The sequence below is a fragment of the Aspergillus pseudodeflectus genome (assembly GCF_044049435.1).
Source record: "Aspergillus pseudodeflectus strain CBS 756.74 chromosome Unknown BJX68scaffold_32, whole genome shotgun sequence".
Lineage (NCBI taxonomy): Eukaryota > Fungi > Ascomycota > Eurotiomycetes > Eurotiales > Aspergillaceae > Aspergillus > Aspergillus pseudodeflectus.
The window spans coordinates 157995-184702 of record NW_027263808.1 but is presented as its reverse complement, the minus strand read 5'-3'; the positions used below and the strand labels follow the sequence as shown (position 1 = coordinate 184702).

The window sequence follows — 26708 nt, the reverse complement described above, 5'->3', positions numbered from 1 at the left end:
GTTCCCAACATACTCTTTACAAACTGTTACTTCTTCTGACAACTGATACTACTTGAAATATCAAACCAAACAAGCCACACACCATGAAGTCCGCTACTATCCTTGCCCTCTTCACCCTCCTCACTCCCATGGCCCTCGCCTTGGAGCCCATATACCACCACGTGAACCCCCTCTCCTCTGGCTACCTGGAAGGCCACAAGGCCACCGAATTCGACGGCATAGAAGGATACAACACCACCGAACTCGAATGGGAAATCGAAGTCGACCCCCACACCGGCAAGACGATTGTCGCCCGGGGCACCGTCGAGCAAATCCGCGAGGAAGCCCTCAAGCACAACCCGCACTGGGACGCGCACTATATCGAGCCGGCAAGGCAGAGGATGAAGCGAGCATTGGAAACGGGTTCATACGACGAGCTCGAGGCTCACTTTCGCTCCGCCGACTCTGAACTCGAATCCGACTCCGAGTCGGGATCTTACCTCGCCAAGCGAAAGATATTCAACCTCGCGGCGCTCGACTGCGGTGGCCGCTGGAAAGAAGTCAACTGGGACACGGCGCTACGTAACACTGTGTACCTCAGCGGCTTGAAGGGGTACCCGAAGCGCGGGGCTGGTCCAGGCAATTGTGGACGGGTGAGCTGTTCGTACAATACCGCTATCTGGTGGTGCAATGATGAGCCCTTCACCAAGACTCTCATGGGCTACGACCGTATCTACCATGGTGCGTTGGAAATCGTCAGCCCGTGCAGCCACACGCCATTCGGTGGTAGCCGAAAGACGAGTGGGCAGGCGTTTTCCACTGGGGGCTGGAATGTCATCGTTCGGAAGGCCAAATGCTAGGCCGGATGAGGGTTATGATTTGCTATTTTGTTGATCAAATGAACTGGAGCATCGGGATCGAGAGGTAATGACATGAATTGTCTCAGAATGAATCTATGGCCCTTTATGATCCTTCAGATCTAACAGTAATGAATACAAAGCTGCCGTCAACTCGGCTTTTGAATGAAATAACAAGTGTCAACATGCAGGAGATACTTTACTGATACAATGATTCTCAGATATCCCAAGTTAATCCAATCTATAAGGCATGAGTAAGGACAGTACAAAAGTAATTCACAGGAAGCGAAGGCCCATGCTCAGTGGGCGTGTCCGATTTGGAGGAAGAGTGGCAATATCATGCCAATCACAGAAGCAACGAGGTCTCTCATGGACTTGTCACTTTTTAGCGACATATCTCTCGAGTCGTAACCATTGGCGGGCGAGTCATGTGACGACGAGCTTGCATTGTTCTCCTGCATGGTGTGCATAGCGACATACCTACTTTTGTTAGCCCCTGCATGGCTTAGATAGAGGGAGAGCTTACAGAAATGTCCCGGCGGAGAAGAGTAAAAGAACACCCGTGCGCCAATGCGCGCTCGTCTCGTCTGTGGAGCCAGAGCCCAGCAAGTGTACGAATAGAAAAGTTATTAGAGCCCCAACAGGAGCAGCCAGGCTAAAGACCAATAGATGAGCCCTAGCTGCACGACTAGATAAACCTTGTCGGAGCAGAATTGACGTCAGGCCAAAAGAAGCCGGGGCCTTGTGCACCATAATCGCGAGGAAAATGATAAAACTCAATCCTGTATCCGATGTAGATGCTCCGAGCGCAATCCCATCAGCTGCTGCATGAATCACTAAGCCAGTAGTGGTAGCAAAGCTGTGGCTGCTTCGAGAGATGTTGGCTGCATCCAAAAGCCCGCCATCCCGCGCGGGTGAGGAATTTCGCCGTAGTCCAGAGCCTAGGTTGTCCAGGGAAATATGGTAAGGAGGCTTCTGTTGCTTTGCCGGAGCGGCAAATTCAGGGATCTTGTCGATGAGGTACATCAGGATAAAGCCGCTGATGAGGGCAATGCCAATCCAAGCATGTGGAGAGCTCTCTTCGCTGTGCTCATGTTCCGAGTGGTCATCTGAAGTGTCCCTTTTTGTTCCCTCCCCGGAATGGGCATCCCGCGTGACATGGATCGCCAGAGCGTCGGCGGTCGGGTACAGTGATTCATCCCAAGGTGTTACATCTTCGTTCAGGTCAGAAAATGTTGTTGCGACGGTAGGCATGGTCGCTCGTTCGTGCAAAGGTGCAACAACCACGGAGCGGCTGTTGACGCTCTTTCGCTGAATTGTGACAGCATCGTATAAAGTCTCGACTCCTTCAGGTATAATAACAATCAAAGATGTGCCGACCAGTACTCCCATGCCCAGGGACGATATTAGTCGCAATTGCGAGGGCGAAAGTTTGAATGCTAATGGCAGTGAACCTACGACGAAGGATCTAGAGAATCCAGCCGTTAGCCAACGTTCAGCAGAGTATGGTCCTGAAGACATGGTTAACCCACGTAATTGCCATCACAGCGCTCAGAACGAGCAGAGTGAAAAGTCCCTCCATGGTCGCCCTGTAATCCCGAAGCTCGTTCCCGATTTAAAGGACTTGGACCATGGTGTCAATTGGACGAGTTTTACTAACAGTCAGCCTTGACTGGTAACTATTTCAAGTTCCGAGTTCGCCTTCGGTAGGGTAATAGCGCTGCGGAGAATGTATCTCGTTGGAATCCGTCGAAAGCATTCGCCGACAGACACGAAGTTCAGGGATGGAGCTGGAAACGTGGCGTGGAGGAGAACGGTCGGAGCGGGAAAAAAGGCACCCTTCGTCTTCAAGGTACCTTACCCAGCAATTCACCAGCGCAATTGAGAGAGCCGGTGGTCTTGGAAGTGGATTTCGGGAGAATTGATTTGCTGCAGAAGGATTGAGGAGCAATGACCTGGGCGATGTCACTACCCGTGGGACTGGACCTGACTCGTGTTATTAATAGATTGGCCCTATAGGGAATCTGTGGGCTGCTGCTTTAACGGCCTGAGATGCTTGGCGCCTCTCCAGACCTTTGACGACCAACCGCCATCTTCTGGGGAGTATATCCCAGATGAACACTATAAAGCCGCTGGTGCCTCGCTTTTCCGAAGCAAGGCACCGTTTTCCATACCTCCTCCCGGGTCACTTGTATTACCTGGCATACACGTGGATGAGGAGAGCTCGCCAGTATACGATGGTAAACTTATGACCACCACTAATGTCAGACCAGTTGTGGGATGTGATCGATGGAAAAGAGCTATTTCGGCATATCCATGATCAAAAAGGTCGCTACGATGCTAAACAACATATCACCGATATGATAGCCTTGTTCGGTCCACCCCTTCCGGAGATAATACAAAGGTATCAATGCATGCAAGAGTATTCGTGGGCGGAACCTGTTAGACGAGAAGACGGAAGAGTATGCGAGACCGCGGAGAAGTACTTTTGTGTGCCACTCTTTGGTAGTAATGGTAAGACAGGGTTGATTATTTTGGACTGATTATTCTCAGACTCACAAAACGTCTTAGGTCGCTTTCTCTACGAGAATCTGATCCCCAATCGAAAACTGGGCGACACTATTTTCGACACTGTTTTTTTTCTTCAGGGGAAGAAGAGGGAAGCGTTTTTAAATATCGCCAAGGGAACGCTTGTCTAGCGCCCAAATTGGAGAAAAAACGGCAGGTGAACTAGCGAGGCATCCTTTTCTTCAACAAAAGCAGACAAGTCCCTGATTTCTGCCACTGTTTGCTAGCGGCATGACTCGAAGTCGATCTCCGAACTCTCCCAATGGCTATCTGAGGGGCACAAGGAAGGAATGACCATTGCCCCAGTCAATCGTTCCTTCCTGTTCCGTACTAGGTAGGTGCGTCTCTTGGTCGCGCCTTCCTTGCCGCTCGGCTGGGTACAAAAGGAAGGAACGACCAACACCATGACCGGTCGCTCCTGCCTCTCTCGTACTAGGAAGGTGCGTGTCTCGGTCGCTCCTTCCTTGCGCAGTGAGCGAAGCATAAACGGAAGGAACGACCCGTGCCTTCGCAGCTCGCTCTTTCCTTTTACAGTTTAGGAAAGTGCACCCCAAGGTCGCTCCTTCCTCGCGGTAGAATTTGGTATATAAGGAAGGCACGACTGCGTCCTGGGGTTCTGTTCGCCCCTTCCTATTCTGGTAAAGGAAGGTTGCACCTCATGTCTACTCTCAATCGCGCCTTTCTCACGGTCCTCAATTAACCATACAGGGAATGTCCAGGCTGGAAATACTACTTGACCTTACCACTTGACTAACAATACCTCCAAGGCACTGGTGATAAACACTACTACAGGGCCTGAAGAATAATCATATGATATTCTTATCGTCTTCCAAGCCTAATGTCTAACAACACTGTCGCGTTACTATTGGACGAGGTCCAGATTCTCCCGAATGACCTCCATGTGTCGTGACGATGAAGTGGAATATGTTTTGACATATCTAAAGATGGAGAATTCAGAGCCCAAGCTACTGGCGCCGACTTCGAAGGCTTCCGTAGTGGTTCGTATGACGAGTATAGTTACATACCTAGTAGCACCAGGGCCAGCGTGGGCCAGGCACCTTGACTTGTTCATCAGTTACCCCGGTATCCGTATGACTTTAAGGTAGACACAGGAATAAGATCCCTCCGTCCAAAAAGTGTAACCAAAGAAAGAACCCATTCCTGATGGAGTTGCAGCGTGGAAGCCATGTCTTGGCGCCAGGTACCACGATCTACAAGTACCCCACACTAGCCTCAAAATTTCATTTTCCTCCCCTCTTCTCCCCGCACGCACCGCACCGCATCGCTCTCTCAATGGACACTCACCTAGACACAGACTCAAGAAACAACCTTACCGAACTCCCCATATCGCCCTCAGGAATCCTCTGGCAAAATGACTTCATAACCCCCGACCACGAGCAACGCCTGATATCCATCTTCCAAACTGAACTGACTTGGCCTGAGCGCAACGGCCGCCTCTCATTACACTATGGCTACACCTTCGACTATAAAACCTTCGGCATAGACCCCGACATCCCCTACAAGGAGTTCCCCGAATGGCTTCAACCGCTCATACCCACTTCCGAGTCTCGCCCACCGGACCAAGTCTGTCTGCAGTACTACCCTCCCGGTGCGGGGATCCCGCCACACGTGGATTCGCACCGGGCATGGGATCAGCTCTATGCGCTTTCCCTGGGTGCACCGGTACTTATGGCGCTAAAGAAGGGTAAGGGGAAAGCGAAGGAGGAACAACAACGGGTTGAAATCGATCTGCTGCCGAGAAGTATGATGAAGTTGGGTGGGGAGGTGAGGTTGCACTGGACGCATGGGATCGCGAAGCGCAAGACCGATACACTGCCTGATGGGTCTGTGAGGATACGGAAAGATCGGTGGAGTATTACGTATCGTTGGGCGAGGGAGGGGGAGTGTGAGTGTGGGGATACAGAGTTGTGTGATACTGCACAGGCGAGACTGGGGACTGAGAAGGAGAAGAGGTCGGTGCTGGCGGCTGCAGCTGGAGCTGAAAGTGATATTAAAAGTGGCAGTGAGAGTCCCAGTGGATTTCAGGCTCAAGAAGCAGCGGAATATGGCCGATGACCCTCACTGAGGTATTATACACCCTTCCACTAATATCAACAACCGCCAAACTAGCGATGTCTATCAGTGCATAACTAGATAGACAGTGGATCAATGCGCCCAGTTTCCGGGAATAGTCTAGGAGCGGGTGACTTTGATGATGAAACGGCAGATATGTGGATATGGGGTAACAACTTCACCAGTCGACTAAAAAGGTGCCATGACCCCAGTCTAGTGACTGATGTTGTAATATTGCTCAGATTTCCGGCTGACATGGGGTCTTATTATAGACCAGAGGAGTGAATACACAGCAGCGCACCAAAAGGCTATGAAGAAAGGCTGGTCGACGTGGTAAATAAAGATAGACCACAGCGTATACTCCATAGATTCACGTGTCGATCCCTTGTTTGCAAGATAGTATCGTAGCTTATATAACTAGCACATGCACTCTTGCTCATTGCCCATACCTCCTCTCCTGAGCTCTGATAAAATCTTTCAACCGTTCCTCCTTCTCCCAAACCCCCTCCTTCGTCAACGTCCCATACGCCTCATCCGTCTGCCGAATAACCTTCTCCTTCCACTCCGTCCTCTCGCTCCCCAACACATTAACATCCCCCAGCCCACCCCAAACCTCCTGCATAGTGCCTCCCAACTTCTCTAAAAACGCCTTTATACCACCCTCCCCACCCCCCTGCTGATAACTCTCAAACACCCCGTTCCCCGCCCACCGCGGCCCCAAACTCGCCATGAGAACAGTATCAAGGTCCTTCACCGAGACGACATCCTCCTGAACAAGATAACACGCTTCGCGCAGCAGTGCAAAAGCAAGTCTATTCCCAACAAAGCCCGGAATCTCCTTCTGGATGACGACGGGGCGGTGCCGCGACTCACCTGGCGGGAGAGAGAAGTACTCGCGCGCGAACTCGACGCGCGAGGGCGCCGTCGTGGGACTCGGCACAATCTCAAGGAGTGGCATGATGTGCGGCGGATTGAAAGGATGAACGACTAGTAACCGGGTTTTATCGAGCATGTCCTCCTGTTGCGCCGAGGCCGCAATGCCGGATGTACTCGTCCAGAAGTGCGCGGACGTCGGCGCGAGGGACTCGACCTGCGCCCAGATTGAGCGCTTGAAGGCAAGGTTCTCGGGGCCTTGTTCTTGGATTATTGTTGCAGAAGCGCAGGCTGATGCGAGGGTTGAGTGGACGTGGAGACGGCCGGTGGTGAGGAGGGTGGTAATCGCTGAGGATTGGGAGTGGGTTGAGTTGGAGTCATGGCTGGTGTTGTGGAGGAAGTTCGGGAGCGTTTTGAGGAGGTACTCTTGGATATCTGGTCTGGTGTCGAAAACGTCTACTATTGTGTTGTCCCGGGCCAAATGGAGGGCGGCCATGGACATGCCAATCGTGCCGAGGCCAATTAGGGTTATTCTTTGGGGCTCGCTGGCTGACATTGTGGTGTGTCTAGTAGTAGATATGATAGAGAAGTTGATTTCATAGAGATGATTACAGCAAGTGGAGCAGAGGAGGAGAAAGTAAATGCAGAAATCACACTCCAAGTCACCTCGCTTTTGTTCCCCGCATCGGACAGCATATCTACCCCACTACCACTGGTTCGCTGGTAGTCCCGTCATTTAAGATGCCGAGGCATTTCTCGACTGGGACCCATAGGATGAGGCTGCATGGGCAAATTTTAAACAGATATCTTAAAATACTTTTACATATGACCAATCCAAACCCCGCGGACCCTGCTACTTCTATCCCCTGTCTATTAGTTGAAGAATGTGCCTATAGACTTGAGCCAGCCTACAACATTACTTCGCTCGCTAGAGATCGGACACCCTGGCAGTAATTCCAATCAATCTTTCTTTACTCTAAGATGGAGGAGCATGTACCTACTTTTGCCTAAGAGAAAGCATAAAATCAGTACTATGTGGAGAATTCAACCCTGCATGAGCTGGGCAAGACACGTAGGTGGGGTTTTGAGGGAGTTTGTGTGATGAAAAGGTTTGAGGACACTATACCGACCTCAAACTATAGATGGCTCTATCCAGATCAAGTTCCCTTGGGCGTAGTTATTGATTTAGTTTGCCTTCATTTTGCTGTCCAAGCTATAGAATGGCTTGATATCATGCACCATAGTAGTAAAGCTGGCCGAAGTGCCTAGCCAAAGAAGAACAGCAGTGTGGTAGCCTCTTTTGCGCCAAGAATTGGCGACGAAGAACTATAAATCTCTGATCTCTAGGTATGACTGATAACTCTGCTTGTGCAGACAAGGAGTATACGGAGTAAGATGGGGGCTTTTTGGAGCTCAAAAGAGGCTAGTCCTAAAAGGGTTATAACGTTCCGCGCAACGCGACGCGAACGACGAAGAAGCAAGAGCTTCAAAGACTCATCTTGACACTTTCTCTCCACCAACAGTTGAAACATCCCAGCTGGCAAAACCTCACCATGTCGGCTGACAGCGAATGTAAATCTCTCTCGTTTCCTCCGTCTCATTGTCGAATTTAAACTAACAACGATCGCTGCAATAGGGTCTTGCGACGCCAACGACGCCGTCCAGATTACCATCGTCCAGCCTGATCAGCAAAAACCCAAGACGCTTTCTAGCTTTCATCCTCAATTCACATACCCCATTTTCGGCGATGAGGAGCGCATATTCGGTTACAAGGGCTTGATTATCCGACTGCGTTTCGCCGCTCATAACCTCCGTCCTCATGTCCATGTTTCCTACGACGAGAAATTCACGGCTCTCGACGATGCTGCGCCTCTTGATGTAGTCAAGACGCTGAGAGAGTTTCTTCCTGGAGGTGCGCTTTTTTTTTTACAATCATAATCGCCGCGATTAATGGTGGAGCTGTCTAACACATTTGCGATCCAGAGGCTTTTTCGACCCTACCTGAGTTCGAGAAGGCGGTGCAGGAGGAAGACGCGAAAGACTTTGTGCCACCAGGAAAGGTGGTGCATAGCTACTCTCTCCGCGGAAGAAACTATGAGATTTATGCGGCATCTCTTGTGGACCCTCAAGTGCAGCTGTTGCTGAACCGGTTCCAGATTATGGTTTCGTTTTACATTGAAGCTGGGATGCCTCTTACTACAGATGATCCCGACTGGACACTGGAGCGCTGGACGGTATACTTTGTGTACGCATTACTGCATCACTGTGTGGTGCACTCGAACTGACAAAAGTAGATACGAAAAGGTCGAGCCTCCCACCCCGACGGCCTCGCAGTATTCGATTGTCGGATACGCGACCACCTACAAATGGTGGTTCTACAAGATCAACGGCTCCGAGAAGCCTACTCCAAAAAACACCCCTTTCCCTGCACCAGAACTCGTCCGTCCTGGAGAGCTCCCGTCGCGACTGCGCATCGCCCAGTTCTTGATCATCCCCCCTCACCAGGGCACCGGACACGGCATCAACCTCTACAACACAATCCACACAGCATGCTTCAACGACCCAACAATAGTCGAGTTGACAGTCGAAGACCCGAACGAATCCTTCGACGTCCTCCGCGACTCGGCCGATTACCACATCCTCCGCCCCGAATTCCTCAAGCACAACCTGAACATCAACCCCGACCCCTGGAGCGAAACCTCCAAGAAGACCCGACGCGTCCCTACCTCCGCCTTGCTCCCCTTAAAACTCCTCAACGAAATTCGCACAAAATACAAGATCGCCCCGACGCAATTTGCACATATCCAGGAAATGTTCCTCCTTGGCCAGATTGGGGTCAAACATCGCAGAAAGGGCGGGGCAAACATGTCGCGCCTGCTCATCAAGAAGCACAGAGCCGACGACCCAGATGACCGCCGCTACTACTGGTGGCGTATGCTCACTAAACAGCGCCTCTATAAGCGTTCCAGGGACATGCTCATCCAGATGAAGATGAGCGAGCGCCACCATGCCCTCGAAGAGACCGTCACAAATGTGGAGGAAGGATACGAGCAGCTCCTCGGTTTCTTCGAAGAGCGCGAGGAGAAACTCAAGGCTTTGCAGGAGGAAGACGAAGTATCGAATAACAGAGATCAGCGCACGAAGCGGAAATTCACTGTCGACGATGATGAGGAGGAGGACTCGGAGGAAGGCTCTCTTGCGGCGAAGCGGCCAAAGGCGTAACTTGATTATTGGTTGAACTTGATGCCTCTCTTATCTACCTCCATGCTCTCTGGATTCGAGCCGCTACGCAATGTACTATTATTGAAAATGGCCCTATAGATAACTTGACCGGCACTTTCAATGGCAATGTCGCTTCCTAATGAAGTAAACCAACCCATTTCAAGATACACACACCAACTCCTACCCGATCAATACCCTCTATATCAAAAACCACCCAAGCCAAGCAAGCGCCAAACCATACCATAAGCCCAAACTCCGAATCAAGCCACCCCCCCGCTGTGTCCCAGTCACGCATGATAACTAGGCGGCGGGGTCTCCGAAAGCAACGTATCCAGCGTCAGACAAGACTCGGAGGGCGCAATACCCTCCACACCATCTACATCTACATCCGTCTCGGTTTCCGTATCCGGTATACTCATCGTCACCGTCCGAAGCGAGACAACCGTCGACAGGCCCGCTGTCGATGATGCCGCGCGACTCCGTCTCCCAATACGGCTTGCGTCTCTTCTGCGGTTTCGTCCCATATCTGGGCCTACATCTGCATCTGGGTCTTGAAGGGGATACCCACTCTCCAGGTCCCTCTCCCGGTTCGGAGGGACGCGGATGAGATCGCCGACGTATTCGAGGGCTTGACGGAAGGTGAGGATTTCGGTGGCTAGGATGTTGGTGTTGGTGCTGCCGCTGGTTTCGCCATCCCTAGGTCGGCCTCGTAGTTGCGGGTACGGATGCCGAGTTCGACTCTCACCTAGAGCTCCGCTGTCTCTGTCGACGTCTCCCGATATGGGTGATAGGTCGTGGACTTGGGCGTAGTTTGTTGTCGTCGCAGAGTCTAAGAAGGAGATTCCCCAAGATTCCAGCCACTGCCTCCAACGTAGGCGTCTAGCAGCAGATTTGTAGGCGGCGCGAGTTCGACGCTCTTCTCGTCGCGCGGCTCTGTCTGCGCGGCGCCGGAGGCAACATGTGGCTTTGTGGCAGATGAGGAGGGCGATGAGGATCGGAATTGCGAGGAGGAGGGAAAGGATTAGAAGAGTTGGGAGGGTTATGGGGGATGTCTGGTGGTCTGTGATGGTAAAGTTTGACGATGCTGTTTGGTGGAGGGTTGTTGTGTTCGCGGTGGTGTTGAGTGATGTGGTTATCTTCGTGAATTGATCTTTTGTGCAGAGTGAATTTGGGATTGAGTAAGGTAGTGGTCCGAACTGGTAGCGCATCTGGCGGATAAAGCCCGGGATGAGTGAAAATGTATATCTCACTTTGCAGGCGAGGGTCGTGCAGGTTTCCCAGGCGGTGATGTTGCTGTTACTTAGACAGCCTGCTGCGAGCTGCTCGCGGATAATACGTTTCTGGTATTGGATTTGTTGCTGTATTTCATGGGCTTCGTATTGAAGATTATGGAGTGTGTTATAGAGTGTTTCTAGGCTCTCTTCGGCTGGATTCGTGTGATATATTTCATTGTCAGGGCAATCCACCAAGTCTCCTTCATCATCTGCGTACGAGGGTTCGAGAATGCGCCACGGGTGGTTGGCAAGACTCTTAAGCTCTGGTTGCCGGTCTTCAGCTAGTGTGATACTGAATCTGATATCGGCTCCGAGGAGTTGCTCGTCGATTTGCTCAAGTTGTACGGTCAGAACTTGAGTCATGCATCCATCGGAGTCATCAGAAGGGCTTGGAATGCAAATGCTCCCCCAGCTAGCTGACAATGATGGCGTGCGCTCTGCATGTGAAGCTGAAATCAAACCAGACCCATGCCCGGAATTTCCGTTCCAGTCATGGACAAGGTCGTCTCCATTGGGATAGATGCCCGTCGCAGCACAAGCGACATGAGTTTTATGTACCTTTAACTCGAGAGCCTGGCGTATTCTCTTAGCAGGGCATACGCTTAATTGGGCAAAGGATCTTACCAAACTCGCATATGGCGTGGCCTGACATTCGGAGCATTGGGCTTCGAGTCTCACCGTAGTGTACTCATTTGCTAGACGCGCTTAGGATATTGGACGATTGATACCAAAGACATACTAACTTTCAAGGATGCTCGATACTGAGGATCCGACCTCACCAGTTTGTGTTGCGGAAGCAATGAAACTGTCGAGGGATATGGCTAACAAGCCCAGTGCTACGGAACGCATACTGAGCGAATCTCGTGGAGACTACATGTATGCAGTCCTACCACCTCAAGCACCATTGAACCGCTCTTTAACCGATGCGTAGGATATACTCCAGGAAGCTTTCGAGAAACCGTTCAGGAAGTCTCATGACGATGCTGACAAGAATCCTTCTCGGCCCTCAAATAAGTACAGAGACCGGAACACGGGAAATCCGATTTTCCGATCTTAACTCCGCCAATGTCAGAGCTTCGATCGCTCGATCTCGCTTCATGGTGCAGCTGTCGAGGATTCGGCTTTACATTCGCCATTGATATTTAACGCATATTCAGCATCATTAGCTCACGTTAATTAGTTTTCGCGCCGACATTATCTCCCCAGCTTCCCTGTCAATCACTTTTCTCAGCGCACAACCGTCGAACAGTCACAATGGTAACGACCCCACGCCGAGAATTGAAGCCACCTCTTCTTCAGTTGACATCAACTAACAAGCGCCTTGATAGCTTCCCCTCGGCCTACTCACAGCCGCGCAAGGCCACCCCATGCTCGTCGAGCTCAAGAACGGCGAAACGCTGAACGGACACCTCGCCAACTGCGACAACTGGATGAACTTAATACTCAAGGAGGTTGTCCAAACAAGCCCCGAGGGCGACCGCTTCTTCCGACTCCCGGAGGTCTATATCCGCGGAAACAATGTATGTCGTGCGCCTCGATGCCTTTCATCTCCGCCGACAAACTGACAGTCCCTAGATCAAATACCTACGGATCCCCGAAGAGATTATTGAGATGGTCAAGGAGCAACAGCAGAACCAACCGCAAAATCGCAACCGCGGGCCTCGTGAAGGTGGCCGGGGTGATCGGGGAGGCCGTGGTGGTCGTGGACGTGGGCGGGGTCGTGGTCGGGGTGGGAACTAGAGTTCCTGCATGTTGGTGTCGCGAAGAACAAGCGGAGGTGAGAGCAGAGATGATAGATACCCCGAAGATAGCTGGGAGGATTCGTTGGCGGGTTCGTGAGCATGGCCTGGCGTATCTGGTTGTTTTTTTTTGCGATGGGAGCTTGCCATGTAACTTTATTGCTATCACCAGTTTATGATGCACGTGGAATGAAAGCCGATATCAAGACCGCGCTCTTTACCTGTAATTCATGCCTTATTTGTTGGGTTGTACTGGGCAAAGGACATGTTGATATTCACGTGATTCGCGCTTTCTCTCGGAGACCCTGCGAGTTCAAATTTCCCGCCAACAACCCTGTCAGGATGTCTCACAGGAGACTTGTGCTAGACGAATTATGGCACTGTCTCTGTCCGTCATTTACATCGAACTCTTTGAAGCTTTATAGGAATAATCTTTTCGCGAAAGCGCGCCCTCAATGCCCAGCCTCAGTCCTCCCTGTCCCAAGTTATCAGCCAAAGCGCCACAGCTCCGATTCCACTCAACCGCGAGATGCAGACCGCAAACCTGAAGAGAAGGATGTCTTTGACGACAAAGGTCCGGATATACGACCTGATGGCAAACTTAACTTGACGCCGCGCAATGCCAACCGCCAAAAATCGCAGCGAGATAAAAAGGCTCGGAGAGGTTATATTGTGCCAATCCATCTCCAGTCTCTGACAACGCCAGAGATAGAAACGAAGCTTCAGGATACAGCAAAAAATTCCCCGAGCGTATATAGCGCGATGCAGAAATTACAACATCTGATTCAAGACCGGAAAATCGAACCCAGCGCGCGGCATTATAAATGGCTTATACAATGCCACTCCGATCCTCAGCACGGGTCGCCGAATCTAGTTCGTCAATTGCTTCTGGAAATGGAGCAAAATGATATCCCGCTCGACTCTGGTACACTTCATGCTGCATTACAGGTTTGTACTACTATCATTGGACATACGAAGTTCATCGCTAACGTACTCAGGCCCTTGCAGTTCATCCAGATTATACGCTACGGCAAGATGTACTTCGTGCTATGCGAGATCGATGGCTTCCGCTCAGTCCCGACGGTTGGCACTATGTGGTGGCGGGCTTGATAAGAGAACACCAATTCGAGCTAGCGCTTGACAACATCGCGCATATGGAGCGAAAGGATATAGTAGTCAAGGGCTGGCTTCACAGTCTCCTCGTGTACTATCTCTGCGAGTGTGAGGAGTTTGGCCAGATTCTTGAGCTCTTGCGCACGCGTTTAGAGCAAGGCTATCCTGTGACTCAAGAGCTGTGGGTGCACGTCCTCAATGCGGCGACTGCTGCTTGCCATCTTCCAACAATCCGCTTTATATGGAAGAGGGTGGTGGAATCAGGCTCTCTTGACCCAGAGTCTCATTCATGCCACCGGATTATCGAGAATGCCACCGAGCATGGGGATACAAGGCTTGGAAGATCAGTTTTGCTTTACCTCCGTATTCGCGGCATGCCCCTAAAAGCCTGGCACTATGAGAAGCTGTGTCAGATGAATGTCACCTCCGGCAATTTATATGAGTCATTACGGGTGCTGTGCGAGATGAAAGGGGCGGGCCATACCGTGCAATCGAGCTCGGTCGAGCCGATCCTGAACCACTGCATCTCCAAAAAGATCCGCCCGCGAGACGTCTGGTCTCATCTTAAAGACTTGAAGTCAAAGGGGCAAGATATCCCTCTTGGTTGTGCTAGGATCGTCATTGAATTATATCGAGAGGGCGCGCGGAGCGACCCATTCGCGGTAGATGACGGAATCGATTTTTACAAAGAACTGTATACGCTATGTTCTGCTAAACCGGACGCCCATACATTCAACGCACTGATCCGGATGTGCCGGGTGACCCAAGATGCCGATTCGGCCATGTTCGTTGTTCACGAGATGGCAGCATTCCAGGTTGTGCCGGACGCGAATACCTTTGGACATCTCATCATGATATGTTTGGAGTGCGATAATTTCCAGTCTGCGCACCTGTACTTTGAGGACATGCTCGGGCGAGGATTACACCTTGACCAGGCAGCGCGTGCTGAGATTCGCGAGCTTTGCGGTTCCTCGACAGACCAGGACGCTGTTAAGCTGAGGCAGCATCCAGAAATTAGTGAAGATGTATCTGAGGAAGAGGTCGCAAATCTAGCGACCGATGATCATACAAACCCTCCCAATGCTTCTACTGAGGCGGAGGAACCTGAAGGTCATTCGGATCACAAAGAGGTCCCAGGACATGACACCCAGAAACGCGATATGGAGTAAGAGACAAGGAAGAGCGGCAACTTTGAAGAGAGAATGACCTCCTAAAAGAGTCGAGTCTCATTACTACATATTCAATGGCTGAAGATGCCGTACCGGCCACTAAACAAACCGAGGCAGGATCGATGAGGGATAGAATCCTATATAAGCTATGTAAATATCATGTACATTAGTTATTCTCAAGCTTTTCTCCACTGGTGGCTGGACAGTTGTTGAGAACGAAGGATGACGGCGCAACGCTGATTGCTGATCGCAATGATATTCCTCACTATCGATTTTCCGCCTGGAGGTTGCGAACTTGGCACGAGATACCACATGCTCGCAGCAGCGAACTCGCCAGTTCATCGCATTCTCCGACTCGAAACCACAAACGCCTCAGCATAGCGGGAATAGGATCGCGACCATGTCCATTTCCCCAAGACAGCAGTTCGCCCGGGGCAACCTTCAGTTCCCCTTGGCGTAATCTGACACTGTCTGCAACAGGACCAGGTCAAGACAAGCTTAACTGCAACAAAATATCGCTGAATTAGCCGCGGCAACTGGTTCCACTGTTCCACCTTCGAACCATGGACGAACGAGAGCCGCGGGAGAAGCTCAAACCAGGTTTAAAATAGAAAACTGCACGACTGTGTCAGAGAGAGACAGGCGGGTTCGCCTGCAAGATATTTTGCTGGTGGGTTATTTTATTGGCAAACGGATCCAGCGAGTGGTGACTGTCTTCACCTGTAGGAGTTTCCCCCTTAGGGATCTGCAACGGTTCAAACGCCGCCAAGGGCGATCGCCGGGTCGCTGCTCCATAGGCTCCATTTATAGTGAAGGATATCGCCAATTGGCAAGGACAAGCTCCCTGGTTTCTCATCGTCGGTACCAGAACAAAGCGCTGTTCCAATTGTCTCATAGCTCTCCTGGCTCTTGTCTTCTTATATTCGTCTCTTCCTCTCTGGGCCAGAAACCTGCTGCTCAACTTCTTGTCTCCTCTCGTTTCCGTCTTCCCCATCTCTACCTATACGACCAAAACACTACCAGCCACGACACAACAATGCATTTCTCCTCTCCCTTCTCGGCCTTCCTCACACTCCTCTCCGCAACAACAATCGCAACCGCCTCCCCTTTCTCCCTTCCCAAAACCGCCGTTCGCCTAGCTGCAGACCCTACAAACCCAGCCCTAACCTGGCACGTCTCCAACTTTGACATCGGCTGCTCCCCCGGCGGGTGTGTCTACAGCTTCAACATTGCCGGCGCCGCGTCAGCAAACACACCCGGATTTAACACAACATGCAACGGAACAAGTGTGCAGGACGACTACGCCGCGTGCAAGGACAAGGCCATGCTCGCGCAGATTGAGCCGGCGCAGTACCCGAATTGGACGGTCAAGGCGCAGCACCAGTGGCGGGAGACTGAGTGGTCGCATTATTATGCGTTTGGGGAGAGGAATGTTACGGAGGCGACGAGGAGCTTTACGATTACGGTTGGGGAGGTCTATGGGGTTGCTTGAGATGGGACTTTCAATTGGATCGGAATGCGTGTAAGGGCAATAAGTGGAACATGAAGGCTGAGTGGTAAGGTATGGATGGGAAAGGGTTCTGTATTTATATGGCATGGCGTGGAGGCATGCTTCTGTAATGTAATGTTTTCTGCAATAAATATCTCTTCAGATTCAGCCTTGCACAGCATTTCGTATGCGTATAGACGCAGTAATACTCTGTAGCTGAGCAGTAGTTGAGGCTATGCGGCTATAGGTTCTGAGGCTATACAAGCCTCTAGCGATGACATCAGCGTCTTGGCACTACGTTTTAAGAGCCTCCGCACGTCAACTTGATTCCCCAACAACGCGTCGCCGCAGACGCACCTTCTCACAAAATATTCAATTGTACATAACACGCCTCTCGCCTCCGTTTTCGCTTCTTTTTATTGAATCAGACACCAAAGGAACATTCCCCTCCGGCAGCTGGATTGACGCCGGTGACACAACACATGGTATGCAATGCAGCCTCCATTCCAACCTCATCTCACTTGGCGGCGCCCAGACTGACCTGCTGCGCTTGGCTTCCTGATCCACGCAGGCGTCGATCCTCCGACAGATTGTAGCTGGTCCGAGACTGCCGCACCCTGAAGCTGGGCTGGATCTGTGTTATGTTACTGATAATAGTGCGTTTGTGCTCCCTCCTTGCCCCTCCCGGTCACCTTATTTTCCCTACTATGAGTGTTTCCTGCCCTCAAGTATCTCCTGCCAATATACGTTACTGATTACAGCGACAGTAATCGCAACATCCGGCCCCTCAACAAATTATCCCAAGATCGCATACAGAACCCCGCTTAAAGACCTCGTCAGCTTCCTCGACACCAAGCATGCAGAGAACTGGGGTATCTGGGAGTTCCGTGCTGAAGGCACTGGGTATCCCGACTCAGAAGTATATGGGCGTATCCACCACTTCCCGTTCCCCGATCACCATCCGCCGCCCTTTGCCCTGATCCCCAAGGTTGTGGCTAGTATGCGAAATTGGCTGCACCGGCTGGATGGAACTGGCTCCGATGGATTAAAAGAAAGAGGGGAGGAGCTGAAGAAAAAGGTTGACGGTAAAGAGTTCAAGCAAGGGCAGAGAGTTATTGTTGTACACTGCAAGGCTGGGAAAGGCCGGAGTGGGACCATGGCGTGCTCGTACCTGATCAGCCAGGAGGGGTGGAAGATGGAAGATGCGTTGCAGCGGTTCACGGAGCGGCGAATGAGGGTTGGGTTTGGCTCTGGGGTGAGTATACCGAGTCAGCTGCGCTGGGTGCGGTATGTTGACCGGTGGACGAATGAGATGGGTAAGAAGTATGTCGAACGTCCGGTTGAGATTGTGGAGATCCATGTATGGGGTTTGAGGGATGGAGTGAAGGTTGCTGTGGAGGGTTTCGTCGAAGACGGGCAAAAGATCAAACAGTTCCATCTCTTCCACCGGAATGAACGCATCGTCATGCCCGGTGATGGCTCACAAACTGACAGCGGCAACGAGCTGAGCGATGACGGAAACAGCAGCAGTACCGACATCCTGAACAGGAAGAAGAAATTCCAGACCAAAGCGAAAACCACGCCCATGACCGCAACACCAGGCTCAACCCTCTCCAGCCCGCAAGAACCGATGTCCGCCCAATCCGATCCTTCGACGTGGACAAATAGTCTCGCTGCTAACAGTACTAATCCCTCATCAGCCACATCCACGACAACCCCTAGCGACCCCTCTCAAAATCAAACGATCACCCCTCCCAAGTCAACACCCTCCGAAGCACCACAGAAACACACGACAGCCGTTCTTCTTCGACCTCACAGCCCCATCATCCTTCCATCCTCCGACATAAACATTGACTTTGAACGCCGCAGCAAAGCAGCCACATACACGGGGCTTGCAATGGTCACATCAGTCGCACACGTTTGGTTCAATCCTTACTTTGAAGGCGGAGATAAATACGACTCCGGCGTATTCGAGATCGAATGGGACGCCATGGACGGGATTAAAGGTACGAGCAGGAAAGGGATGAAGGCGCTAGATCGGCTCAAGGTGCTGTGGCGGTATGCTGAGCCTGAGAGCGGAGAGGTTCGCGACGTCGACGATAAAACGAGACCGGTTTCCAGCGGTGTAGTTACGGAGCCGAAGCCCGGTGAGGAGATTCCCGAGACCAGGGTCTCGGATTGGAGGCTCAGAAAGGAGGAGATCGAGAGGGAGGCGGATGATAGTAGCGGGGAGGAAGGGGTGAAGCATCATGAGGATGAGAATGTTCCGATGAGTGATGCTACAAAGGGCTCGGGGAATGGGAGGAATAAGGATACAGATAAGGATGTGGAAACGAAATCTGTATAGACGCCATGTTTGATAGACAGTCTGGGTCCCGAGTCAATGATTACGAAATATGTATACATACATGAGCAGGATTAATTGAAAAGCATAGAAACAGCGACCATAATTGATACTACTAGACGCATATGTCTCTAAGCAGTTTCCAGTGCTTTTTCTAAAAATTACCCCTTCCTGGCAGTATTGCAACAATTTATACATATTTACCGGTTCACTACCATCAATAAACATATCAACCCCAACATCCAAATTCAAAAGATAGTCAGCGAGGCGAAAAAGCACTTCGACAAAAGAGAATCAGAGAAGCGAAGAATCGAACCAACAGCCTCATACAGAAAGTTTAATGAAATAAAAAAAAATCCTTGTTACACTTTGTGTGGTCCGGTGTCTTTCTCCGCGCGTGCGGAATGCTAATCTGTCCGGACGCTTTCCCACTCGACCTCGCCGTCGGCCGCCACTTAATACTTTTGCTGCTTGTTTTATATCCCGAGTTCTGTGGTAAAGTTATCCATTCACGGAGTAGTTGACCTTCATCGTTTCCTCGACCGGACTCGTGTCTATGTCCTCCTATGCGAAAGGGGTACAACCACCCACAACGACATCACGCGTCACTCTAAGCCCTGACCTGTCTGCTGTAGATCCATCCTGAATATGTTCGGTAAATTCGCGGTGCGTTGCTCGGAGAATGAGAATGACCAGAAAAGTCACTCCTCGAATCCGCTTGCTCCGCGGCGCGGAAGGGGAGAGCATTGCCCTCCTTGAGCATACTCGTCAACGCTCGGTATAGCTAGCTGCGAGCGCGTAGAGATCCGAGTCTGTGATATATAAAACGGCATCTTCAGTCCGTCTCGTGACAAAATTGGCGCAGGATCAAGAGGACTATGCTAGATCTGCATCAGGCCTTTCGGGGTACAGATATTCACACCAAACAATTTGAGCTGTAGCCAGGGGTATAGAGCCAAGAGAGTGCACTGTCGGGAGGTGTTTAAGTGAACTCGGTGCCTATGCACTCGAAGTCCACACAACAAGATATTTACCCGTGAATAGCATCAAATATATTAACCGAGATAGATAGCACTAGCACACCCTTCGGGGTTTGCATATGAACCTATTTTTATCCGCCAGTCCTTGAGCAAACTCGAATTCTCTCATTTTGAGTGATAGCTATCAGACCATGAATCATGCTCAACTTGCATGAAACGCCATAGAACCACTTTTCGCTCCAACTGGATCGAGCCGCTTACGGCGTTTCATAAACCAGTGCTCCGGATTAATTAAGGGTTCTGGGCAGGCAGGGCAGTCTGCGCGGCAATTCTCAGGGTCCCCAGTTCAGGAGGTGATATGCGCCAAGGGCGGCATCCCGTTGGACGGAAAATTGGGATATAGTGCTTGGCCTGGGCGGAGGTTCTTGGGATGTTTAGTATAGAGAGTGCCTGCAGATTGCTGACGCTGCCCAAGACTCAAGCCTCAATGATTTCGCCTATAAGAACCAGTGGCGCGTCATCATGCGATTGAAGAGCCCAACAACCTGGTGTTGACACAACTTACAGACAGTTCCTTTCCTTCCTTTCATTCTTTTATACCTACTACTCTCGTTTCACTCCTTCGAAATGAGGTTTTCCGCTCTTTTCCTCCTGGCCACTGTGGCCATTGCTTCTCCTACCAAGCTCCGCCAGAGACGCAACGAGCTGGCTCGTCGTCAGGCTACGGAGAGCTGCCCCATCGGTTACTGTACCCAGAATGGGGGCACCACTGGTGGTGCTGGTGGTGACACCGTTACTGTCACTGACCTTGCCGGCCTGACTGAAGCTGCTGAGAGTGAGGGTCCTTTGACTGTTATTGTCTCTGGTTCGATCTCCGGTAGTGCTAAAATCCGTGTTGCTGCGGACAAGACCATCTACGGTGAAGCTGGCAGCTGTACGTTACAAGCAGACCGTGTTGGAGAAGCCCCCGAATTTGAGCACAGCTAACTAGATCAGCCATCACCGGGGTTGGATTCTACATCCGTCAAGTTGAGAATGTTATCATGCGCAACCTGAAGATTGGCCAGGTTGACGCTGACAACGGTGATGCCATTGGTATCGACGAGTCGTTCAACGTCTGGGTTGACCACTGTGATCTTTCTGGTGACCTCTCTGGCGGCAAAGATGACCTGGACGGCCTCCTCGATATCACCCACGGCGCTGACTGGATTACCGTCTCGAACACCTACTTCCATGACCACGTACGCTATTCCTACTTCTCTTGCTCGCTACTATGTTTCCCACAGTTAGATTGTAATATACTAACATGTCTTCGCGATACAGTGGAAAGGAACCCTCATCGGCCACTCCGACTCAAACGAAGACGAAGACCTCGGCGCCCTGCACATCACCTACGCAAACAACCACTTCTACAACATCAACAGCCGCGCGCCCCTGATCCGCTTCGCCACCGTGCACATCATCAACAACTTCTGGGACAGCCTGATCGACACCGGCGTAAACTGCCGCATGGACGCCCAGGTGCTCATTCAGTCCTCTGCCTTCGCCAACTGCCCCGACGAGGCTATCTTCTTTGCCGACTCTGATTACACTGGATACGCTGTCGTTGATGATGTGGACCTTGGTGGCTCGAGCAACTCGGTTCCTGAGGGTACTCTTACCCCTGACAGCCTGCCGTATGACCCCATTGAGGCGCTTGGATCTGCTCAGATTGCGAGCGTTATTCCGGGAACTGCCGGCCAGAAGCTGGGAACCTCGAGCAACAAGAAGTGCTAGATAGGCGGAGGCGCGGGGTCTGAGAGACGCCTTGTCCAAGGCTCCGGAGATTGTTGGTGAGATCATGAATGAGTGCGGCTTCGTTTGCGGCTGTGAGCTGTGCTGGTAGGTTTGGCTTGTGTTATAGTACATTATTTTGAATCCTGTAGATAAATGAGCCGGCTGGTTCGGGGAAATTTAAAATTGGTCTATTGGGTTAAGTCCGTCCATAACAAGTTAGTCGTGGTAAGCGTGGAATGGTGTTAAGAGAGGAAACATAACGATTGATCCATGATAATAGCAACAGCCCTTGACTATTTGAGCTGACAAGGCACTTTGGCCGGGAGAAGATATCAGAGTAGCCCTTGGACAATTTGATAGACCTGCGATCGAGTACGGAGTAGCTGGGTGCTCAGTTTAGCGTATCGTACAACATCGTGCTTATTCATATCTATTGGTAAAGTACAAATAATCTATAAAAGGGAGGCCAGGGTATTGAAAGTTCGTAGGAAAGACGCGAGGTGGTGAGACGAAAGGTGAGGTGGAAAGAAGGCATTGAAGAAAAAAAAAAGGATGCTGCCTCGGCTTAGCTCAACTAAGCATCAACCCCTCTGCATGAGGCCGGTGATTCCGCTCCTCACGAAGCAATCTATCCTTCTTCTTCCTCTCATAAACCCCGCGAACAACGCGCTTGACCTGCTCCTCGCCCTGCGCAAAGTTGGCCTTGGCCAGGCCGACAACGGCATCGATTTGTTCAGGTGTGTAGACAAAGTTCCATGTTGATAGGAAATCGTCCACCTCGGGGTTGATGCTGCCAGGATGCGGAACTAGCGGCTTTGTAGGATCGATTGCGTCGGCGGATGATTTAGACTCGGAGGGGCTGTGTCGGTCTTCCTTGGAGGGTTGGGAGAGGGAAGACTCGGAGGGGAGGTCTGGAGCCGAAGGGTTCGGGAGTAGTGGGAAGTAGACGACGGCGATTCCGGCATCTGGACGCATAAGGTGGAACTCGGATTCGGAGTGGTCTTTGGCCCGGGGGTCGAAGAGGCGCTTGGATGGTGGAGGCTCTCTGTCCGAAATCATTTCCTGCGTGCTGCCGACCCAGATGTTGCAATAGTCGAGGTCTGTGCTTGCCGGCGAATCTGATTTCTTCGCTGCTTGCTTGGATGGCTGCTCCTGTTTGAACTCGGCTTGGGCAGTCGTTATTTTCCTGTTCAGATCCTCTTCAGAGATGTTTTCTGCCTCGCGGAGGGTCTTTTCTGTCTCTTGCAGCGTGTCGACTTCCCTGGGCCAGCCAGCGCCGACAGGCCAGCCTTTGATACCTCGCTGGCGTGCGTATCCATCTACAACAGATAGCCAGTTCTCCTGCTTGATATCGGCCGAGTTGTCAAATGCGATGATGATGTCCACGTCACGCCCGGGTCGAAGAAGTGGGTATATGGGAAGATTATTGCTCATTCCTGCGTCCATAAGACGAAGATGCTGACTTTGAAATATCGACTCAGGACAGGAAGGGGGCAGCTGGTCCTTCATCCCTAGCACAAAATTCGGTATCGTCGCTGGATCGATGGGATGGACCCGGATGAGATCTTTTGATTTTCCCTGGATCAGAGAATCGACACCACCAAAGCCGGCAATGTTTCTGATTAGAGGACGGATTTCCTTGTAGTAATGTGAAAGTGTCGCACAAAAAGCGCTACCCCAGATACCCATAAGGCTTCCGACATGTAGCTCAGGTATGGGCGAGGTTCCAGCGGGTATGTCGTTCTTGCCGCCGTAAAAGTGCCTCCCAAGGGCCCAGGTAGGTATGCCGGCGTTGAGTTCTTCACAGAAAAATTCATATGGCGTAAACTCGAACCACTGGAACCAGGACTCGTCCCTTGACTCTCTTATGAGTTTTTCGGGTATCGGTTTCTTACCATCTGCTTTCTCCTCCAGAATTGGAATCTCGTGACGCACAGCCGTGTAAATGGGTAGCGGATGGGCTCCACTGGCAATGTTGTAGCTCTGGTTGGACAGTTTTAGGTCTAGGTCACAAGACCCAAGCTCTCCTTTCGGTACAAGTAATCTCGCAGCAAGAAGCATGCCATAAACATCGACCAAACCAAAATCCGCACCTGGGTCACCTTTGAGCTTTTGAACGAGGCCACTGAGAAGATATTTGTTGGTCGGCGCATGGGTCAAAAGTTTGAGTGCTGCTGGAGGGAAGGCCATGTGCACGTTCAGCCTGTTCTTGAGATGATCAACAAGCTTGGTAAAATTTCGACCCGTAATCGAAGAGTGATATAGGGTCTGTAGCCAACAGCTTCCGCTGACACCAGCAGTATAAGTTACGCAATCCCACAGCCCAGCCTCTTGCGTCGCTAGATATGAACCAGTACCTGCAACAAGAGCGCGGAGGCCGCCCCCGGAGCCGCACATGGAAATGATCGGAACATCGTCGGGATGTATATCCGATTCAGGAATGTCCAAGTATGCAGCGAGAGCCTTGACGGCATGTTTTTGCCGCTTTTTCCTGAATGCCAACTCGTCGTCGCAGAGAGTGTCCCCAACTCGGACTGTGGCTTCTCGCAATATCTCCGGGTTCAGATCCGGATCGTGTGCTTCCCTCCAAATCTCATCTGCGAGGGAGCCCGGAGCCATGGAAAGCTCGCGCTGAAGCTTCTGTACCGTTTCGGGGAGTAGTCGCGTCCAGTCAGGAGTAATGTAGTGTTTAATATGTTCCAATTCTATCCAATCCGCGGAGCCAACAGACTGTTTGACCCCTTCAAATCTCTCCATCATGTGCGTCCAAACCGATGAGGCGTTTGAGTCGTCGTTGTGCAAGCTCCCGCCCACGCGAGACTTGGCCTCATTGCGGCCAGTGGCGCCATCGCCAATTGAGTTTTGCGATTGTTTCGTCGAGTAAGGCGCCCTCGGATCGGAACGTAGAAGAAAGAACTGCGAATTGTTTTGAGCTGCCTCAATTGAGGTGAGAACACGGCCGCCAACGTAAATTAGGGCGGCCGGAGGAGCGAAGCGGAGACAGAATGCCCTCGCAGCACCCATTTTGAGGCGGGTACTACGTCTGGCATGAAGATTGAAGGGTAACCACATGGGGTGGTGACGGCACTTAAGTACCTGTGCCTGCAGGGCCATGGGCCAGACCCCGATGATCCTCCATTTCTCGCAGGATTTGCAGCTTGTCGCTTCCAGGTTGCAGCTTCCAATCAACGTCGTCGCGATTCGCCCGGGACGGTGACGTAGTGTCAGGTGACCTTTCTCAACGTTGAGTGCCTACTCCGTAGTCCTGTTCTAGATTAGCGCCCATTTTGCCTGTTTCATATCGACGAGAGCATCATACGTTGACAGCTATTCGGACCTCTAACCAGAAATCAAAATATGCATTATAAATGCTTAATATTCAAGGTGCGGAATATTGTCAATCTAAAAATAAGCTATACGGGAACGGACTGACATGCTACCGAAGTATATAGTCCCTGAGATCGCCCAAGTCTAGAATCTCTAGATCTACTGACCTAGAGACATCAAAGAGGCTGCAGCTTGACCATATACTTACCCAGCAGTTCCTTGACTCGATCTACAGGCAGAGCAGGCTGCGTTCGCCCCTTGAATCCTGTCAAGGTTTCTGCCTTGCAAAGGGCATTCAGGATGGCTTCCTCGGTGGCTTCGGATGTTGCGTAGAACAAGGAATCTATAACCTCATTCTTGACGGTCTCTACCGCCTGCGTTTCTAGTGGGGGCAGGTAGTCAAAGCCACTAGACTCTGTTGCTAGCTCATTTGGAGACGTTCCGGTCGATAGAGCAAGGAATATCTCGCCGGAGTAGTTCCTCCCTGCTGAGTGGCCACCGACCTGGAAAAACAGCGAGTCAATATACCACGTCCGTAGACCATCACGAAGAATTGGGCCAGGTTTTGCAGCTAAGCTCCTACCTGCGCGATACCCATTCCAGCGTGCTGTGCAATACGGCGCAGTTGGTGGGGAAGCAACGGAGCGTCAGTGCTACACCAAGTTAATACAGAAAATAAGCGTGCATCAAGACTGGTGACCTACATAATGACAACTATGATACCTAGACGAGAGTCAGCACCATGTAACAGTCAAGTGTTAAGCAATAAGGGCACTCACTTCCTTCTGCTGCCTTGCCGCCTTTCGGAAAGCGCGTGGTTGTATCGGAGGCGCTGCTATCAGAAGCTGGCGCATCTTCTCTAACCAAGAGCTCTCCCACTGGCACATTTGCAATACGGAGATCTGGTTTCTGACCATGGTTTGCTTGTACCAAGACACCGAGCGTGTAGTCTTTATCAGCGCCAGGCACAATTCTGGAGCTTGTTCCAGTCCCTCCTTTATATCCATGGCAGCGCATTGCTGTACCGCCACCGTAGTTTCCTTCTAGCACCTCGCTCTGGGTTTTCGACGCTTCAATGGCATCATACACCGTATTCTTATCGATGACTGATGCACTGATATCGTTTAACAGACCGTCGTAAGTTTCTCCCACAACAGGTATGTTTAAGAGGCGTGAAGCTTCGAGGTCATCTTTTCCGCCCTTCAGAGCTTGCTCCAGCTGCCACAAGAAGAGACCATCGTATACCTTTCCAACACTGATGGTATTGGTCAAGGCGATCGGCTATACTGACATTAGGACTTTTCCCCGTGGGACACGAAGGGGATGCAAGTACTCCATTGATAAAACCCCATTCTGTGAAGCCATGGGTCCCAGTCAGCTCTCCCATCCCATTCAGATCGTGAGCTGCTGCATAACAAGGCAAAACAGGAGTTTCCTCAATCCTGCGAGGAAGAATGACAGTCAAGCCGGTATGTATGTCAGTCCCTTGGTGAAGCGTGACTTGGCCCACGGAGACATCTGTAGGCTGGTCAGATTCGGACTCAGACGGCCCTTTAGAATATTTATCATACCTTTTACGTCAAGAATCGAGTTCTTTGGACCCGGGGAGAATTTGCCAGGTCCATACCCAAGATCACGAATACGAGGCCGCGAGCTCATCATGGTCGAGCGAACTCTCTAGTGAACTCTCTAGTGGTTGTTGAATCTGAGTCATTTTAGATGGCAGTCCGTTCTTCTAGTTAAATAGAAGCGGCGGCAACTTGAATGGTTGCCTGTCAGACGGGCACGCGATGTAACCATGACTAATATTATCGATTGTTCGTTGATTCGTGTGCTTGGAATGACGGACATTTCATGGAGGAGTAGGCAGCTTCATAGAGGTTGAAGTGGTTTTAGTTGGACAGGGTGCTAAGCCAAACAGGGCA

The 26708-nt window shown here is 51.3% G+C and overlaps 14 protein-coding genes across 14 annotated transcripts; 9 read left to right on the top strand and 5 right to left on the bottom strand.

Annotated features, from left to right (window-relative positions):
* Positions 1-83: 83 nt before the first annotated feature.
* Positions 84-839, top strand: BJX68DRAFT_268619 (uncharacterized protein; the record flags this gene model as incomplete). Its single annotated transcript, XM_071046139.1, has 1 exon — positions 84-839. One exon carries the CDS (start codon positions 84-86, stop codon positions 837-839), a length of 756 nt encoding a protein of 251 aa, XP_070897227.1.
* Positions 840-896: 57 nt separating this feature from the next.
* BJX68DRAFT_240751 (Mn(2+) transporter ATX2) lies at positions 897-2789 on the bottom strand. The gene is made up of 3 exons (XM_071040732.1): positions 2369-2789; positions 1363-2304; positions 897-1316 (listed from the first exon to the last, which is right to left on the bottom strand). The coding sequence occupies exons 1-3, from the start codon at positions 2416-2418 to the stop codon at positions 1136-1138; spliced, it is 1173 nt and encodes a 390-aa protein (XP_070897226.1). The 5' UTR covers positions 2419-2789; the 3' UTR covers positions 897-1135.
* A 135-nt stretch (positions 2790-2924) lies between these two features.
* On the top strand, positions 2925-4195 carry BJX68DRAFT_240748 (putative protein kinase). The gene is made up of 2 exons (XM_071040731.1): positions 2925-3350; positions 3408-4195. Exons 1-2 carry the CDS (start codon positions 3098-3100, stop codon positions 3533-3535), a joined length of 381 nt encoding a protein of 126 aa, XP_070897225.1. The 5' UTR covers positions 2925-3097; the 3' UTR covers positions 3536-4195.
* Positions 4196-4672: 477 nt separating this feature from the next.
* BJX68DRAFT_240747 (uncharacterized protein) lies at positions 4673-5899 on the top strand. Its single transcript, XM_071040730.1, has one exon. The coding sequence runs from the start codon at positions 4698-4700 to the stop codon at positions 5478-5480; it is 783 nt and encodes a 260-aa protein (XP_070897224.1). The 5' UTR covers positions 4673-4697; the 3' UTR covers positions 5481-5899.
* A 14-nt stretch (positions 5900-5913) lies between these two features.
* Positions 5914-6994, bottom strand: BJX68DRAFT_277079 (3-hydroxyacyl-CoA dehyrogenase; the record flags this gene model as incomplete). Its single annotated transcript, XM_071048264.1, has 1 exon — positions 5914-6994. The coding sequence occupies exon 1, from the start codon at positions 6904-6906 to the stop codon at positions 5914-5916; it is 993 nt and encodes a 330-aa protein (XP_070897223.1). The 5' UTR covers positions 6907-6994.
* Positions 6995-7843: 849 nt separating this feature from the next.
* hat1 (histone acetyltransferase catalytic subunit HAT1) lies at positions 7844-9698 on the top strand. Its single transcript, XM_071040729.1, has 4 exons — positions 7844-7922; positions 7987-8262; positions 8334-8595; positions 8645-9698. Exons 1-4 carry the CDS (start codon positions 7904-7906, stop codon positions 9570-9572), a joined length of 1485 nt encoding a protein of 494 aa, XP_070897222.1. The 5' UTR covers positions 7844-7903; the 3' UTR covers positions 9573-9698.
* BJX68DRAFT_240743 (uncharacterized protein) lies at positions 9699-11818 on the bottom strand. The gene is made up of 3 exons (XM_071040728.1): positions 11590-11818; positions 11471-11541; positions 9699-11419 (listed from the first exon to the last, which is right to left on the bottom strand). The coding sequence occupies exons 1-3, from the start codon at positions 11693-11695 to the stop codon at positions 9860-9862; spliced, it is 1737 nt and encodes a 578-aa protein (XP_070897221.1). The 5' UTR covers positions 11696-11818; the 3' UTR covers positions 9699-9859.
* A 131-nt stretch (positions 11819-11949) lies between these two features.
* Positions 11950-12798, top strand: BJX68DRAFT_240740 (U6 snRNA-associated Sm-like protein LSm4). Its single transcript, XM_071040727.1, has 3 exons — positions 11950-12103; positions 12175-12366; positions 12422-12798. Exons 1-3 carry the CDS (start codon positions 12101-12103, stop codon positions 12584-12586), a joined length of 360 nt encoding a protein of 119 aa, XP_070897220.1. The 5' UTR covers positions 11950-12100; the 3' UTR covers positions 12587-12798.
* A 681-nt stretch (positions 12799-13479) lies between these two features.
* On the top strand, positions 13480-14867 carry BJX68DRAFT_268612 (pentatricopeptide repeat protein; the record flags this gene model as incomplete). Its single annotated transcript, XM_071046138.1, has 2 exons — positions 13480-13533; positions 13584-14867. 2 exons carry the CDS (start codon positions 13480-13482, stop codon positions 14865-14867), a joined length of 1338 nt encoding a protein of 445 aa, XP_070897219.1.
* Positions 14868-15528: 661 nt separating this feature from the next.
* BJX68DRAFT_124162 (uncharacterized protein) lies at positions 15529-16489 on the top strand. The gene is made up of 2 exons (XM_071036169.1): positions 15529-15537; positions 15594-16489. Exon 2 carries the CDS (start codon positions 15904-15906, stop codon positions 16357-16359), a length of 456 nt encoding a protein of 151 aa, XP_070897218.1. The 5' UTR covers positions 15529-15537; positions 15594-15903; the 3' UTR covers positions 16360-16489.
* Positions 16490-16699: 210 nt separating this feature from the next.
* BJX68DRAFT_240737 (putative phosphatidylinositol-3,4,5-trisphosphate 3-phosphatase) lies at positions 16700-18786 on the top strand. Its single transcript, XM_071040726.1, has 3 exons — positions 16700-16841; positions 16928-17012; positions 17124-18786. The coding sequence occupies exons 1-3, from the start codon at positions 16839-16841 to the stop codon at positions 18701-18703; spliced, it is 1668 nt and encodes a 555-aa protein (XP_070897217.1). The 5' UTR covers positions 16700-16838; the 3' UTR covers positions 18704-18786.
* A 1462-nt stretch (positions 18787-20248) lies between these two features.
* BJX68DRAFT_277077 (pectate lyase family protein) lies at positions 20249-21581 on the top strand. Its single transcript, XM_071048263.1, has 3 exons — positions 20249-20614; positions 20677-20921; positions 21004-21581. The coding sequence occupies exons 1-3, from the start codon at positions 20308-20310 to the stop codon at positions 21454-21456; spliced, it is 1005 nt and encodes a 334-aa protein (XP_070897216.1). The 5' UTR covers positions 20249-20307; the 3' UTR covers positions 21457-21581.
* A 166-nt stretch (positions 21582-21747) lies between these two features.
* On the bottom strand, positions 21748-24593 carry BJX68DRAFT_240734 (putative phospholipase A2 (PlaA)). The gene has a single exon (XM_071040725.1). The coding sequence runs from the start codon at positions 24568-24570 to the stop codon at positions 22027-22029; it is 2544 nt and encodes an 847-aa protein (XP_070897215.1). The 5' UTR covers positions 24571-24593; the 3' UTR covers positions 21748-22026.
* Positions 24594-24770: 177 nt separating this feature from the next.
* BJX68DRAFT_240732 (P1 family peptidase) lies at positions 24771-26629 on the bottom strand. Its single transcript, XM_071040724.1, has 6 exons — positions 26355-26629; positions 26117-26301; positions 25563-26064; positions 25488-25506; positions 25367-25436; positions 24771-25286 (listed from the first exon to the last, which is right to left on the bottom strand). The coding sequence occupies exons 1-6, from the start codon at positions 26443-26445 to the stop codon at positions 24960-24962; spliced, it is 1194 nt and encodes a 397-aa protein (XP_070897214.1). The 5' UTR covers positions 26446-26629; the 3' UTR covers positions 24771-24959.
* Between the last annotated feature and the right edge of the window lie 79 nt (positions 26630-26708).